Source organism: Haliotis cracherodii, unplaced genomic scaffold (genome assembly GCF_022045235.1).
Source record: "Haliotis cracherodii isolate W230 unplaced genomic scaffold, xgHalCrac1.p SCAF_12, whole genome shotgun sequence".
Classification (NCBI taxonomy): Eukaryota; Metazoa; Mollusca; class Gastropoda; order Lepetellida; family Haliotidae; genus Haliotis; species Haliotis cracherodii.
Window position 1 is genome coordinate 43,525,835 of NW_027266267.1, and position 18,220 is coordinate 43,544,054.

At 41.4% G+C, this 18,220-nt stretch overlaps 1 protein-coding gene across 1 annotated transcript in view; it reads right to left on the reverse strand.

Moving 5' to 3' along the window:
• LOC139457918 (trehalase-like) overlaps positions 1-8,726 on the reverse strand; it is a 22,054-nt gene extending 13,328 nt beyond the window's left edge. The window contains exons 1-5 of the mRNA XM_071239258.1: positions 8,668-8,726; positions 5,110-5,217; positions 3,866-3,966; positions 1,753-1,882; positions 646-733 (exon numbers count right to left, since the gene is read on the reverse strand). Coding sequence (XP_071095359.1) covers positions 646-733; positions 1,753-1,882; positions 3,866-3,966; positions 5,110-5,216 — 426 coding nt within the window. The 5' untranslated portion in view covers position 5,217; positions 8,668-8,726. The remainder of the gene's footprint in view (positions 1-645; positions 734-1,752; positions 1,883-3,865; positions 3,967-5,109; positions 5,218-8,667) is intronic.
• Between the last annotated feature and the right edge of the window lie 9,494 nt (positions 8,727-18,220).

Consider the following 18,220-nt stretch of genomic DNA (forward strand, 5'->3'; position numbering starts at 1 on the left):
CATTTCAGCGACTCAATAGCTACTTGAAAGTACATTTTCCATGTTTTCGGTTGTTTTATACATGATTTATCACATATTTGTATGACAAATTGTGTTAATTAGCAAAAGGTTACGATGAAAGTAAGTGAAATATCAAAATATTGACTCCATGTCCCTTATGGGCCACCGTACAGATCAGAATTGCTGACGTTGATATTCAACAGAGGTTCTCATATACTGTAATGGTGGCGATTAAATAAATTAAACACACGGACAACTGTTTCCTGATTGGCTGATAACAGAACGGACAGGGCTTGTGTTGATGTTTGCCACATGTTTTTTTGTGTTGATGATTACAAAAGCTTTATTTATAAAACATGACTTCAATAAAACAAATTGCTTTTATCGCGATATACAAGTAAAAAACATGTGCACACTTTGCGTAATTTTGAAAAAAAAACAATTGGAAGTAAATTCTAAAAATGACCAATCACAAGTATGGAATACTGCAAGGGACATTCTCACAATCTCGCATTCTCGCCATCTCTATCTTCGGAAAAGGGCTAAATATGCCCAAAGTGCGAGAATGCGATATCGCGAGAATTTCCCCGACAGTATTCCATACACAAGTGAGTATTGGGTATGGAATAATGTAAGGGACATTACCTTCCTCCCCAATTGCTCCCAGATTCCACATAGAGACTTGCCGAACTGCTTCAGGTTGCCGTCTTTCACATCCCCCAGGAACGCTGGGCTAGTGAGTGGACATAGGAAGATATAGTAAACTACGTTTATAACGAACACGCTTATAACGAACTGGCGGTTGTAACGAACTGGTTTATTAGTCGAAGCCATTTGCTGTATATATGATGTATATGTGTTCATAAAGAACTACGGATATAACGAACTAAAATTAGTGGTCCCTTTGAGTTCGTTATAACCGTAGTTTACTGTATGTCAATATCGCATAGTGCTGCTTATACTTCTCCTTATATCTCACATCTATCTTCATCTTCATCCTCCGGTCACTCTGGCCATGATGATGAAGGTGAAGAGATGGATTTGAGCCTCGTTCAGCAGTATTTCAGTTATTATTTCACCAACTTCTCGACATGGTCACATTGTCACTTACTTCCAGACATGGTCACATTGACACCTACTTCCAGACAGAGTCACATTGTCACCTACATCCAGACATGGTCACATTGTCACCTACTTCCAGACATTGTCACATTGTCACCTACTTCCAGACATAGTCACATTGTCAACCTACTTCTAGACATGGTCACATTGTCACCTACTTCCAGACATGGTCACATTGTCCCCTACTTCCAGACATGGTCACATTGTCACCTACATCCAGACATGGTCACATTGTCACCTACTTCTAGACATGGTCACATTGTCACCTACGTCTAGACATGGTCACATTGTCACCTACTTCCAGACATGATAATATTGTTACCTACTTCCAGACATGGTCACATTGTCACCTTCTTCCAGACATGATCATATTGTTACCTACTTCCAGACATGGTCACATTGTCACCTACTTCCAGAGTCACATTGTCACCTTCTTCCAGACATGATCATATTGTCACCTTCTTCCAGACATGGTCACATTGTCACCTACTTCCAGACAGAGTCACATTGTCACCTTCTTCCAGACATGATCATATTGTCACCTTCTTCCAGACATGGTCACATTGTCACCTACCTCCAGACAGAGTCACATTGTCACCTTCTTCCAGACATGATCATATTGTAACATACTTTTCGACATAGTCCCCGGGTGTCCACTCCTCGAACTCTGTCCCCGGACCTTCGAAATACTGATCTATTAAACCTTGGATCTGGCTGCCGTTATTTGTCTGCATTGCGTCGAAGGCTTGCAAAACTGTGTCTAGAAGAAGAATTATGGTTATTAGAGTGACGTATCGGTAGGGAGATAATAGTTATTTTGAATTGGTAGTGTGATAACTGCCATGTTGAATCGGCTGGAAGATAACATTTATACTGAACCTGTGGGGAGATAATATATGTACTGAACCTGTGGGGAGATAATATATATATATATACTGAACCTGTGGGGAGATGATATATATACTGAACCTGTGGGGAGATAATATATATACTGAACCTGTAGGGAGATAATATATATACTGAACCTGTAGGGAGATAATATATACTGAACATGTTGGGAGATAATATATATACTGAACCTGTAGGGAGATAATATATTTACTAAACCTGTGGGGAGATAATATATATACTGAACCTGTGGGGAGATAATATATATACTGAACCTGTGGGGAGATAATATATATACTGAACCTGTAGGGAGATAATATATATACTGAACCTGTAGGGAGATAATATATATACTGAACATGTTGGGAAATAATATATATACTGAACCTGTAGGGAGATGATATATATACTGAACCTGTGGGGAGATAATATATATACTGAACCTGTGGGGAGATCATATATATACTGAACCTGTGGGGAGATAATATATATACTGAACCTGTAGGGAGATAATCTATGCACTGAACCTGTGGGGAGATACTATATATACTGAACCTGTGGGGAGATAATATATATACAGAACCTGTGGGGAGATAATATATATACTGAACTTGTGGGGAGATAATACATATACTGAACTTGTGGGGAGATAATACATATACTGAACTTGTGGGGAGATAATATATATACTGGAACGATGGGGAGATAATATATATAATAGTCCTGTTGGTAGATAATATGTATACTGGACATGTGGGGAGATACTATATTTACTGAACCTGTAGGGAGATAATATATGTACTGAACCTGTTGGGAGATAATATATGTACTGAACCTTTGGGGAGGTAATTTATATACTGAACCTGTAGGGAGATAATATATATACTGAACCTGTGGGGAGATCATATATATACTGAACCTGTAGGGAGATATTAAGTATACTGAACCTGTAGGGAGATAATATATATACTGAACCTGTGGGGAGATAATCTATGCACTGAACCTGTGGGGAGATACTATATATACTGAACCTGTGGGGAGATAATATATATACAGAACCTGTAAGGAGATAATATATATACTGAACTTGTGGGGAGATAATACATATACTGAACTTGTGGGGAGATAATACATATACTGAACTTGTGGGGAGATGATATATATACTGGACCGATGGGGAGATAATATATATAATAGACCTGTTGGTAGATAATATGTATACTGGACATGTGGGGAGATACTATATTTACTGAACCTGTAGGGAGATAATATATGTACTGAACCTGTTGGGAGATAATATATGTACTGAACCTTTGGGGAGGTAATTTATATACTGAACCTGTAGGGAGATAATATATATACTGAACCTGTAGGGAGATAATATATATACTGAACCTGTAGGGAGATGTTAAGTATACTATTCCCGTGGGGAGATAATAGTGATACGATTGCAGTCAAACACGCGTTTGTCCAGCAGGGTGTTTACAAGCCGATGTGATACAGCTGGAGTATTACTGAAGGTTTAAAGGAAACATGTCCTCATTCACTTAAGGTTCCAATGAGTGTCTCTTAGTGAACGGGGGGCGGTCGGGTAGCCTGGTGGTTAAAGCGTTTGCTCGTCACGCCGAAGACCCGGGTTCGATTCCCGACATGGGTACAATGTGTGAAGCCCATTTCTGGTGTCCCCCGCCGTGATATTGCTGGAATATTGCTAAAAGCTCTTAGTGAACGGTTGATGAGACTGACTTTGTTGTTTGTGTATCAGTATACTCTAACCACCCCTTACTCACCCAAATACCCTCTCAAGACCATACCCCATATACTCTCTCACCCAGCATCCAGTGACTCATTATACCTGGATCTTCTTTCAGGTTCATATCCACGAATGTCTTGGAGTCTTCGTAGATCCCGGCCATCTGGATTTTGTCCAGCAGGGAGCCCTGGCAGTAGATGCGACTGCAAGACAACAAGCAACAGCAGTGAGTCACCAGTGTCTACAGAGGGGTGTTCATGGCAGTAGATGCGACTGCAAGACAAGCATCAGCAGTGAGTCACCAGTGTGTACAGAGGAGTATCCATGGCAGTAGATGCGACTGCAAGACAAGCATCAGCAGTGAGTCACCAGTGTCTACAGAGGGGTGTTCATGGCAGTAGATGCGACTGCAAGACAAGCATCAGCAGTGAGTCACCAGTGTCTACAGAGAGGTATCCATGGCGGTAGATGCGACTGCAAGACAAGCATCAGCAGTGAGTCACCAGTGTCTACAGAGAGGTATCCATGGCAGTAGATGCGACTGCAAGACAAGCATCAGCAGTGAGTCACCAGTGTCTACAGAGAGGTGTCCATGCAAGTAGATGAGACTTCACGTAGTAATAGTAGTAGTAGTAGTAGTAGTAGTAGTAGTAGTAGTAGTAGTGGTAGCAGTAGCAGCCCCAGTAGCAGTAGTACTAGTATTATTAGAAGTAGTAGTATAGTACTAGTAGTAGTAGTAGAAGTAGTAGTAATATTTGTAGATGTAGTAATAGCAGCAGTAATAGTTATAGTAGTAGTGAAGTAATAGTAGTAGTACCGGTAGAAATAGAAGTAGTAGCAGTAGTAGTAGTAGTAGTAGTAGTAGTAGTAGTAGTAGTAGTGGTGGAAGTGGCAGTAGTAGTAGTAGTAGTAGTGGTAGTAGTAGTAGAAGTAATAGTAGTAGAAGTAGTAGTAGTAATAATAGTAGCAACAGTAGCAATAGTAGTAGTAGTAGTAGTAGTAGTAGTAGACGTAGTGGTAGTAGTAGTGGCAGTAGAATAAATAGTAGTATAGTAGTAGTAGTAATAGTAGTAGTAGTAGTAGTAGTAATAGTAGCAACAATAGTAGTAGTAGTAGCAGTAGTAGTAGTGGTAGTAGTAGACGTAGTGGTAGTAGTAGTTGTAGTAGTAGTAGTAGTAGCAGAATAAGTAGTAGTATAGTAGTAGTAGTAGTAGTAATAGTAGTAGTAGTAGTAGTAGTAGTAGTAGTAGTAGTAGTAGTAGTAGTAGTAGTAGTAGTAGTAGTAGTAGTAGTAGTAGCAGCAGCAGTAGTAGTAGTAGTAGTAGTTAAAGTAGTAACCAGTTTACCTGTCACATGCATGAATATCCTCGACGATCCCTGCTGACGGGTTCAACATACATAAGAATGCTACGGTTAAGGGCAGCGCATGGAACGTCCACTTCCTCGCCGTCATCCTGGTAGAAGTAACATCCACAGTGTCATACATGTTGGCTACAATGAACGGCAACATCCACAGTGTCATACATGTTGGCTACAATGTACGGTAACATCCACAGTGTCATACATGTTGGCTACAATGTAAGGTAACATCCACAGTGTCATACATGTTGGCTACAATGTACACTAACATCCACAGTGTCATACATGTTGGCTACAATGTAAGGTAACATCCACAGTGTCATACATATTGGCTACAATGTACGGCAACATACACAGTGTCATCATACATGTTGGCTACAATGTACGCTAACATCCACAGTGTCATACATGTTGGCTACAATGTAAGGTAACATCCACAGTGTCATACATGTTGGCTACAATGTAAGGTAACATCCACAGTGTCATACACGTTGGCTACAATGTACGGTAACATCCACAGTGTCATACATGTTGGCTACATTGTACGGTAACATCCACAGTGTCATACATGTTGGCTACATTGTACGGCAACATACACAGTGTCATCATACATGTTGGCTACAATGTACGGTAACATCCACAGTGTCATACATGTTGGCTACAATGAACGGCAACATCCACAGTGTCATACATGTTGGCTGCAATGTACACTAAAATCCACAATGTCATACATTTTGGCTACATAACGTTAATCGAAACATAAAAACCCAAGCCACTTCCTATGTTTGAGGCTCAACAGCAGACACCAGTATGAACTGGTTTTTAACGTCGGACAGATGTAGTTGTGTCTTTAAAATGACAACGCGTTTTCACTCTGTCGACAGGTTTGTTTTCCAAAGGTTCAGACCGTGACCAACAGATATCCACACCATTGAACGTTATCACGTGTCAATAAGCAGAATTTCTGCATCAGGATATTGACTTTCCATATTGATAATGCTTACATTTTCTGAGAGGGTTGCATAATTAATTTTGTCTAAAATGTGCTCAGTAGAAGTAATTGCTTACATAGTGAAAACAGTCGCCCTGCATATTTATATATTTTTATACATAAAATATTTATAAAAGTATTCCTATTATATCAATGCTTGTCAGCTTAATGTGGGAGGAAAGCCCGAAGTGATGCAGGTCTCAGACGTTTACCACTTCGGTGAAACCCACGAGCACGGGTACGACAAACCTAGAAACATAATCGGGCGAAACGGGATTCGAACCCACGATCCTGGGTTTCTGGCGTGCCCAAAGGACACCAATGACCACTGGGCCATCCGTGCATTAATGCATGAAATATTTCATATGCAAAAATGCAAATAATGTTCTTTAATGATTGAAACCCAGCTTTAACCCCGTTCTTTAATGACTGGAATCGCAACACACCCCATATAAAAACGCATGCTTTTTGTAATATACCTTATCAGTGAGGTCACTTTATTGTAATGCTCTATTTCAAATTGTTTGATAGGCATTACTTCGAAGTTGACAGATGACAAGGTAGGCACAATTTTATGGATAACAACTTCTTCAATACTGTAAAAAGCGACGTTTCGGTATAGATCCTTATACCGTTGTCAAGCAAGGATCTATACTGAAACGTCGCTTTTTACAGTATTAAAGAATTGTTGGTTTCACACTGGTCTCAAGCTTCCTCTTGATCAACACCACTTGATCTCTCTACCTCTCTGATAAAATATCCAGAAGTATAAATGAATCAGAAACTGTTCAGAGAACTACCCAAACTGATTCAACGTTTCATAGGGGCGGTCGGTAGGCTAGTGGTTAAAGCGTTCGCTCGTCACGCAGAAGACACGGGTTCGATTCCCGACATGGGTACAATGTGTGAAGCCCATTTATGGTGTCCCCCGCCGTGATATTGCTGGAATATTGCTAAAAGCGGCGTAAAACCATACTCACTCACTCACGTTTCATATCACCGTGTTGGGTAGTGACTCAAGGCGAAATCCATGATGTAGCACGTGAATGAGGTTTTACATCATTGAATAAAGGTGAGCTTCAGTGCCCGGTTTAGTTGTTTTTCTAACGTCACGACTGAACACATGCAACGTTACAACTTATCACTAGTTCCTACACGACCGAAATATCCCTGTTATAATAACATTACGACGTGCTAGGGGGACTGTACAATAGGTACCTTTCAAAAAGAAGAATTTCGGTCAAGATAATCTCATCCAACTGAGGCAACACGACCCTCGCAATGTCATTATCTAGGATGCGGTGGCAGGGAGTATCATGGCCCATATTTACATAACTGTATCACCTGTTTGCTTTTTCCGGTACAGGTACTTCAAGGTGACAGGTGGAATATCGTTGGAGTGTGCCAGCGCATAATGTTAGGTCAAGAGAACACATGGGTCGTGCGGTTAAGTTACTACAACCATGAACTATCTGGGGAGACGCCAACACTGTGTCAAAGTGGGTAGTGTCAATCCTTGTATACTGTTACGGCACGGTTGTCTCAAACAGGAAGAAGCCTGTCAACATTTTATTGGGTTGACGAATGAAACAGGTACTTTCAAAAAAACTTCTAATTTCAAATTACCCTTTCTACCCGCGATCCGTCATAATTCGTTGTTTTTGACATTTTGTATATAGAATTTGAAATAATTTATTCATAGCGACAGAAAATTCATTGTTTATAAAAATTTAGATATTTTAAAATAAATTTAAATTTTATTTTTTTTATCTATTTTAATTTTTTTTCTGGTAGGCGGAAGAAAAGAAGCTGCTTTTCATTTTCATTCTCACATTTTAATTCGGCTGAAGTTTCACAAAAAACTGCCTTAATTTGATAATGTGACCTGTTTTTTTCATCAATAATCTTCTCTGTGTGTACATATAACTGACATGAAAACACACTGGAGTTCTTGGCACAGTAGCTGTCTTGCAGTTCAAGGGTGTAACGACATCTTTATGTAGGTGGAGATTGACGAACAGAACATTTAAAGGTGTTCCCTGTCGACGAACATTGCACCCTTGTTCTGATTGTGTTAGTAGGTACATGAAACAATAACTCGCTTTCCTCCAGAGGACCTAATAGAATACGTGGACTGACATGAAAACTGTCAACATTTCGAAACTATGGAAATGCACCATAAAAATATTATTCACAGGCAAAACTATTTCACAATTTTCCGACAACACGAATATGACAGACGTACATGTATGGGTATCAAGACACTCACCTGTATGATATCTATCTCCCCTCCCTGTGCTGGAAGTGATCTAGCGATACACTCACATGTGTAATGACTCTATCTCCCTCCCTGTGCTGGGTGTGAACTAGCGATACACTCACCTGTGTAATGACTCTATCTCCCTCCCTGTGCTGGGTGTGAACTAGCGATACACTCACCTGTGTAATGACTCTATCTCCCTCCCTGTGCTCGGTGTGAACTAGCGATACACTCACCTGTGTAATGACTCTATCTCCCCTCCCTGTGCTGGGTGTGAACTAGCGATACACTCACCTGTGTAATGACTCTATCTCCCTCGCTATGCTTTTGTTGGGTGTGAACTAGCGATACACTCACCTGTGTAATGACTCTATCTCCCTCGCTATGTTTTTGTTGGGTGTGAACTAGCGATACACTCACCTGTTTAATGACTCTATCTCCCCTCCCTGTGCTGGGTGTGAACTAGCGATACACTCACCTGTGTAATGACTCTATCTCCCTCGCTATGTTTTTGTTGGGTGTGAACTAGCGATACACTCACCTGTTTAATGACTCTATTTCCCTCCCTGTGCTGGAAGTGATCTAGCGATACACTCACATGTGTAATGACTCTATCTCCCTCCCTGTGCTGGAAGTGATCTAGCGATACACTCACATGTGTAATGACTCTATCTCCCTCCCTGTGCTGGGTGTGATCTAGCGATACACTCACCTGTGTAATGACTCTATCTCCCTCCCTGAGCTGGGTGTGAACTAGCGATACACTCACATGTGTAATGACTCTGTCTCCCTCGCTATGCTTTTGTTGGGTGTGAACTAGCGATATACTCACCTGTGTAATGACTCTATCTCCCTCCCTGTGCTGGGTGTGAACTAGCGATATACTCACCTCTGTAATGACTCTATCTCCCCTCCCTGTGCTGGGTGTGAACTAGCGATATACTCATTGTGTAATGACTCTATCTTCCTCCCTGAGCTGGAAGTGAACAAGCGGGACACTCACCTGTGCAATGACTCTATCTCCCTCCCTGTGCTGAGTGGGAACTAGCGATACACTCACCTGTGTAATGACTCTATCTCCCTTCCTGTGCTGGGTGTGAACTAGCGATACACTCACCTGTGTAATGACTCTATCTCCCCTCACTGTGCTGGGTGTGAACTAGCGATACACTCACCTGTGTAATGACTCCATCTCCCTCCCTGTGCTGAGTGTGAACTAGCGATACACACACCTGTGTAATGACTCTATCTCCCTCCTGTGCTGGGTGTGAACTAGCGATACACTCACCTGTGTAATGACTCTATCTCCCTCGCTATGCTTTTGTTGGGTGTGAACTAGCGATACACTCACCTGTGTAATGACTCTATCTCCCCTCAATGTGCTGGGTGTGAACTAGCGATACACTCACCTGTGTAATGACTCTATCTCCCTTCCTGTGCTCGGTGTGAACTAGCGATACACTCACCTGTGTAATGACTCTATCTCCCCTCCCTGTGCTGGGTGTGAACTAGCGATACACTCACCTGTGTAATGACTCTATCTCCCTCCCTGTGCTGAGTGTGAACTAGCGATACACACACCTGTGTAATGACTCTATCTCCCTCCTGTGCTGGGTGTGAACTAGCGATACACTCACCTGTGTAATGACTCTATCTCCCTCGCTATGCTTTTGTTGGGTGTGAACTAGCGATACACTCACCTGTGTAGTGACTCTATCTCCCTCGCTATGCTTTTGTTGGGTGTGAACTAGCGATACACTCACCTGTGTAATGACTCTATCTCCCTCGCTATGCTTTTGTTGGGTGTGAACTAGCGATACACTCACCTGTGTAGTGACTCTATCTCCCTCGCTATGCTTTTGTTGGGTGTGAACTAGCGATACACTCACCTGTGTAGTGACTCTATCTCCCTCGCTATGCTTTTGTTGGGTGTGAACTAGCGGGACACTCACCTGTGTAGTGACTCTATCTCCCTCGCTATGCTTTTGTTGGGTGTGAACTAGCGGGACACTCACCTGTGTAATGACTCTATCTCCCTCGCTATGCTTTTGTTGGGTGTGAACTAGCGAGACACTCACCTGTGTAATGACTCTGTCTCCCTCGCTATGCTTTTGTTGGGTGTGAACTAGCGGGACACAAAGCATTTTCTGAAGGACCGGTAAACACACACACGGTGTACCATTGCTGCAACCTGACACACATCATACACGACCAATCCGCTCGTCTACTTCAGGGAATTAATTCGTATGAGACTCTAAGAAGGCAAATGTATACTAAATAAACTGCCGGGCAAAAAATTAGTATACCGAGTTTGAATTTTCATGTTATTGTAGATTGACAGAATGGGTCCCGTTGCACAAAGCGAACTTAGGGCTACAACTATCGTAAGTCCGTGTCTAAGCATGGGAGTTACGCACCTATCTCTCTCCATATACTTTACACTTGTGTTTTGTGTGGTGTGTATAGATACCCTTTAACATGTGTAATATGCACAAGCCTTTCATGCCTCTTACTTAGTGGCTCTCACATTATATGATACTATATGTGTTGTATTTTTCTGTACAAATAAAATATATGCCTGCCCGATTCATGAGAGACTGAGTGAGTATGGTTTTATGCCGCTTTTAGCAATATTCCAGTAATATCACGGCGGGGTACGCCAGAAATGGGCTTCATACATTGTACCCATGCCGGGAATCGAACCCGGGTCTTCGGCGTGACAAGCGAACGCTTTAACCACCAGGCTACCCGACCGCCCCTGTCCGATTCAGAAACATATGCTCACGGTATAGTCGGAATCGCACAATCGCCTTTGCTTTTGGCAGAGATTTCTGATGAATATTGACAAAGTGCTTTCTCTCTTTTATTTACCTTTGAATCTCCACAGTCCCTGGTTTCGCATGTTCGATAGTACAGTTCGTTGTACTAAAGTAGTAAACTAGTGGGGTACGTACTAAAGTAGTAAACTAGTGGGTACGTACTGAAGTAGTAAACTAGTGGGGTACGTACTAAAGTAGTAAACTAGTGGGGTACGTACTAAAGTAGTAAACTAGTGGGTACGTACTAAAGTAGTAAACTAGTGGGTACGTACTAAAGTAGTAAACTAGTGGGGTACGTACTAAAGTAGTTAACTAGTGGGGTACGTACTAAAGTAGTAAACTAGTGGGTACGTACTAAAGTAGTAAACTAGTGGGGTACGTACTAAAGTAGTAAACTAGTGGGTACGTACTAAAGTAGTAAACTGGTGGGTACGTACTAAAGTAGTAAACTAGTGGGGTACGTACTAAAGTAGTAAACTAGTGGGGTACGTACTAAAGTAGTAAACTAGTGGGTACGTACTAAAGTAGTAAACTAGTGGGGTACGTACTAAAGTAGTAAACTAGTGGGGTACGTACTAAAGTAGTTAACTCGTGGGGTACGTGTCAAAGTAGTAAACTAGTGGGTACGGTAAGTGAGTCGGTCTGTATCTTTATCATTCTGATATAATACTGAAGCGACTGAGTGAGTGAGTTGGGTTTAACGCTGCTTTTATCAGTGTCCCAGTCATATCACGGCGTGTCAGCTTAATGTGGGAGGAAAGCCCGAAGTGACACAGGTCTCAGACGTTTACAACTTCAGTGAAACCCAAGAGCACGGGCATGGTTGACAGCACGGGCTAACAAAACCTAGAAACATAATCGGGGCGAACACGGATTCGAACCCACAATCATAGGTTTCTGGCGTGCCCAAAGGACGCAACTCTGCACAGCGAATCGCGGCGCCTTGGACGACTGGGCCACCCGTGCCCCCATAATACTGAAGTATGAAATCCAGAAGGGTCAGTGTCGCGTTGTCGCCTTGGTTCATAGTCGCCCTGACAAAAACAAGCAAAAATTGTCAAAATTCACCTCAGAGCGCGACAATACTATAGTAGTGGGATATAGTAAGTGAGTCGGTCTGTATCTTTAGCATTCTAATATAACACTGAAGTATGGAATCCTACAGTATAGAGAATCTCACCCGCAAGTCTTTTGATATCAAATATATCAACTAGTCATGTATTACTTGCCCTTGAAGAGATCACCCGTTTAATAAACACAGCAGCATTACAGACCCGTGAAGATTCCGGGGTAGAATAGGTCTCCAGCAACCCATGCTTGCCGTAAAAGGTGACTATGCTTGTCGTAAAAGGCGACTAACGGGATCGGGTGGTCAGGCTCGCTGACTTGGTTGATGCATGTCATCGATCCCAATTGCGTGGATCGATGCTCATGATATCAATCACTGGATTGTCTGGTTCAGACTCGATTATTTACAGACCGCCGTTATATAGCTGGAATATTGCTGAGTGCGGCGTAAAACAACCAACCAGCCAACCAACCAAAACATTGTGTAATACCAAAACGCTTGCTTATGTACTCTCGGAACAAGTTTCATGAACAAATATTGAAAGCTCTCAACATCACTTGGCTTATTCAACGACATTGCGTGTGGAGATGATAGATCACTGAGAGGAGCATATGCACTCCCGTGTAAAACCAATTTTATGAAACTCGTTTAATAGACCGGTATTACGCGGGAGCTCGTTTACTAGAACCAGTTAGCCCGTTGAATAAGAAAATATTCACAAAGCGTCAACTGAGCTCGTTTAGACAGCATAATGAAAGACGGCTTTATCTGGCGTTTTCCAACACATGTACAAGGTCACGACATCGGTATCTCTGTCAGAGCAATTGAACTAGCTTTTAGACAACCTGTATGTCTAGCTATATCGATCTCTCTGCCTGAACAAACTTGCCTCATCAGAAACCGTATCACAATACTTCCATAATTAAAGAGTAAGGTTAAGATATATGAATAAGCAACATCTTGCTGTGTATTACAGACTAGCACAGCGGTTACCCCATACGATGGTTTAAGAGTATGGGTGCTATTTACACCAGACTATCACAGCGGTTATCCCATACGATGGTTTAAGAGTATGGGTGCTATTTACAACAGACTATCACAGCGGTTACCCCATACGATGGTTTAAGAGTAAGGGTGCTATTTACAACAGACTATCACAGCGGTTATCCCATACGATGGTTTAAGAGTAAGGGTGTTCTATACTACAGACTAGCACAGCGGTTATCCCATACGATGGTTTAAGAGTAAGGGTGTTGTATACCACAGACTAGCACAGCAGTTATCCCATACGATGGTTTAAGAGTAAGGGTGTTGTATACTACAAACTAGCACAGCAGTTATCCCATACGATGGTTTAAGAGTAAGGGTGCTGTATACTACAGACTAGCACAGCAGTTATCCCATACGATGGTTTAAGAGTAAGGGTGTTGTATACTACAGACTAGCACAGCGGTTATCCCATACGATGGTTTAAGAGTAAGGGTGTTGAATACTACAGACTAGCACAGCAGTTATCCCATACGATGGTTTAAGAGTAAGGGTGTTGTATAGTACAGACTAGCACAGCAGTTATCCCATGCGATGGTTTATGAGTAAGGGTGTTGTATAGTACAGACTAGCACAGCAGTTATCCCATACGATGGTTTAAGAGTAAGGGTACTGTATACCACAGACTAGCACAGCAGTTATCCCATGCGATGGTTTAAGAGTAAGGGTGTTGGATACCACAGACTAGCACAGCAGTTATCCCATACGATGGTTTAAGAGTAAGGGTACTGTATACCACAGACTAGCACAGCAGTTATCCCATACGATGGTTTAAGAGTAAGAGTACTGTATACCACAGACTAGCACAGCGGTTATGCAACACTTTTCAAGCAAGTCACACTTTCTTGATAATGGTGCTAGAACCTACACCGAAACGTCGCTCCTAATTGTAATAAAAAGGTTGTTCATCCATATATCTTTTCATTACTTAGTACGCCAACTTTAACTGCCCCTCAAAGAAGTTCAACCCTACAGACACAGGCACACCCATACAGGCGTTCACGAGGAGGTACATACCTTCGCTCACTGGCAATGCAGGTCCGTGACATCAATGTTACAGAACGCCTGTGTTAGAAAAGTCATGGCTATTTTTAACTTACGCAATAACCAGAGCGTGTCGGGTGCATACACGCTGCACTTGACGAACACTATGTAAGTAGGTCAGTAAGGATGCTTTGAAAACAAAATCACCACAATACGTAGATCATTACATTCTTTAAAAATTCTTTGAAAAAATAGCTTTTTTAAATGAATTGCCTATGTCACCTGACCTATTGTACACATGGTTAATGGAGTGGATTAAATGGTAATTAAGTGAATGAATATGGTTATATAAAGTGAATACATATGATTTAATAAAACGTTCACGATGAAGCATTCTCTAGATAGCAGGTGTCGTGAACGATAACGTGTACAATTCTGAAATATTTGCTTCGTTTTTTTACTATCTCCTCAAATGCCTTATCTCTTGTGTATACTACTCAAAAGTAACTAGTCATATGAAAGATGGCGGGTGTTCCTTAACTTACTTTGTGTAGTATAAACTAACAAGCCTACAATATATGGGATAACTGCTGTGGTTGTCTGCAATATACAGCACCCTTACTTTTAAACCAACATATGGGACAACCGCTGTGCTGATCTGTAGTATACAGCATGTTACTCTTAAACCAACATATTGGATAACCGCTGTACTAGTCTGTAGTAAACCGCACCCTTACTTTTAAACCAACGTATGGGACAACCGCTGTGCTAGTCTGTGGTATACAGCACCCTTACACTTAAACCATCGTAATTGATAACAGCTGTGCTAGTCAGGTCGTAAACAGCACCCTTACTTTTAAACCCAGATACGTGATAACCGCTGTAATAGCTTGTAGTATACAGCATATTTACTCTTAAACCACTTTGTAGTTAAACATCTTTACTATTAACCCCAGACAGTTGTAGTCTGTTCTATAGAGCGCCTTTATCATTAAACCCAGATAGGTTATAACCTCTGTAATAGCCTCAGTATATAACACCTTTATCATTAAACCCAGATAGGTTATAACCGCTATTCTAGCCTCAGTATATAGCACCTTTATCATTAAACCCAGATAGGTGATAACCGCTATTCTAGCCTCAGTATAGAGCACCTTTATCATTAAACCCAGATAGATGATAACCGTTCTTCTAGCCTCAGTATATAGCACCTTTATAAGTAAACCCAGATGGGTGATAACTGCTGTTTTCGTCTGTTGTATACAACGCCATTAATCCAAAACCCAAAACAGGCGATAATCGTTGTGTTCCTCAGTGTTATACGCAGTCTTAACTCTTAAACCAAGACAGGCGATAATCGTTGTGTTCCTCTGTGTTATACGCAGTCTTAACTCTTAAACCAAGACAGGTGATAATCGTTGTGTTCCTCTGTGTTATACGCCGTCTTAACTCTTAAACCCAGATAGGTGATAATCGTTGTGTTCCTCTGTGTTATACACCGTCTTAACTCTTAAACCCAGACAGGTGATAATCGTTGTGTTCCTCTGTGTTATACACAGTCTTAACTCTTAAACCCAGATAGGTGATAATCGTTGTGTTCCTCTGTGTTATACGCCGTCTTAACTCTTAAACCCAGACAGTTGATGATCGTTGTGTTCCTCTGTGTTATACACCGTCTTAACTCTTAAACCCAGACAGGTGATAATCGTTGTGTTCCTCTGTGTTATACACAGTCTTAACTCTTAAACCCAGATAGGTGATAATCGTTGTGTTCCTCTGTGTTATACGCCGTCTTTACTCTTAAACCCAGAAAGGTGATAATCGTCGTGTTCCTCTGTATTATACACCGTCTTAACTCTTAAACCCAGATAGGTGATAATCGTCGTGTTCCTCTGTGTTATACGCCGTCTTAACTCTTAAACCCAGAAAGGTGATAATCGTCGTGTTCCTCTGTATTATACACCGTCTTAAGTCTTAAACCCAGATAGGTGATAATCGTCGTGTTCCTCTGTGTTATACGCCGTCTTAACTCTTAAACCCAGAAAGGTGATAATCGTTGTGTTCCTCTGTATTATACGCCGTCTTAACTCTTAAACCCAGATAGGTGATAATCGTTGTGTTCCTCTGTGTTATACGCCGTCTTAACTCTTAAACCCAGATAGGTGATAATCGTTGTCTTCCTCTGTGTTATACGCCGTCTTAACTCTTAAACCAAGACAGGTGATAATCGTTGTGTTCCTCTGTGTTATACACCGTCTTAACTCTTAAACCCAGACAGGTGATAATCGTTGTGTTCCTCTGTGTTATACACAGTCTTAACTCTTAAACCCAGACAGGTGATAATCGTTGTGTTCCTCTGTGTTATACACCGTCTTAACTCTTAAACCCAGACAGGTGATAATCGTTGTGTTCCTCTGTGTTATACGCCGTCTTAACTCTTAAACCCAGATAGGTGATAATCGTTGTGTTCCTCTGTGTTATACACCGTCTTAACTCTTAAACCTAGACAGGTGATAATCGTTGTGTTCCTCTGTATTATACGCCGTCTTAACTCTTAAACCTAGACAGGTGATAATCGTTGTGTTCCTCTGTGTTATACACCGTCTTAACTCTTAAACCCAGACAGGTGATAATCGTTGTGTTCCTCTGTGTTATACACCGTCTTAACTCTTAAACCCAGACAGGTGATAATCGTTGTGTTCCTCTGTGTTATACGCCGTCTTAACTCTTAAACCCAGATAGGTGATAATCGTTGTGTTCCTCTGTATCATACACAGTCTTAACTCTTAAACCCAGATAGGTGATAATGTGGCTATATAGCTATGGCACTGTTGTATTGTTCCTGTATAGCTGTGGTATAATTGTGCTACAGTAGAGTGGTGTAGCTGTTGTATGGATGTAATATGGCTTTATAGCTATGGCACTGTTGTATTGTTGCTGTATAGCTGTGGTATAATTGTGCTTCAGTGCAGAGGTGTAGCTGTTGTATTGTATTGTTGCTGAATGGCTGTGGTATAATTGTGCTACAGATAGTGGCCAACTTTCCGCTTGTGTCAAGCAGTGTTCCAGCAACACCAGCCTTTGGTGTCCATGTTTTACGGTTTATGCAGTACTTTCAACAGGGATTTTGAAAAGTGACTCTTGCTCAAAGTTTGTTTGCTAAGGGATGCAGCATTCAAGGCTTTGGTAGGGCTTTCAGGATGGTTTGTGGTTGAAATGTAGAGGACATTTCAGTGTTTGGCGTAGTGATGGTGGTGGTGTCCAATGCGATTCGCTGCTATAACTCGTGCCATGTTCCAGTGTTTATTCAGGTTAAAAATTGACCTGCCTTTGCATGTGTTTGTGAAGGTGCCACCAGAGGATCATTATACAATAATCTTTTCATGAACACCTAGTGTCATGACAATTTCATAGTGATTCATAAACACATGCTTTGGATATAGTTAGAGTCACACAATGGATCTAAGAACAGCCCATTTGATATTTGGGGTGGTGGGACCTTAGATTTTATTGAAAAATATTAATTGTCCTGAAAATTCTTAAACAAATAATTATGCTTCAGACTGTTTAAAAAAGGTAATAATCTTTTTTTTAAATTCAGACTCATAGTTTTCAATAAACAAATATGTTGATGTTGCTGAAAAAATACCTATTCTCAACAGAAAATTCTAGGCCAACAAGAATATCAAATGGTCGGTCCCCTATGATGTTTGGTTTGGTTGGTTGTTTAACGCCGCACACAGCAATATTCCAGCTATGTGACGGAGGTCTGTAAATAATCGAGTCTGGACCAGATAATCCAGTGAGTAACATCATGAGCATCGATCCACGCAATTGGGATCAATGACATGCATCAACCAAGTCAGCAAGTCTGACCACCCGATCCCGTTAGTCACCTTTTACGACAAGCATAGTTGCCTTTTACGGC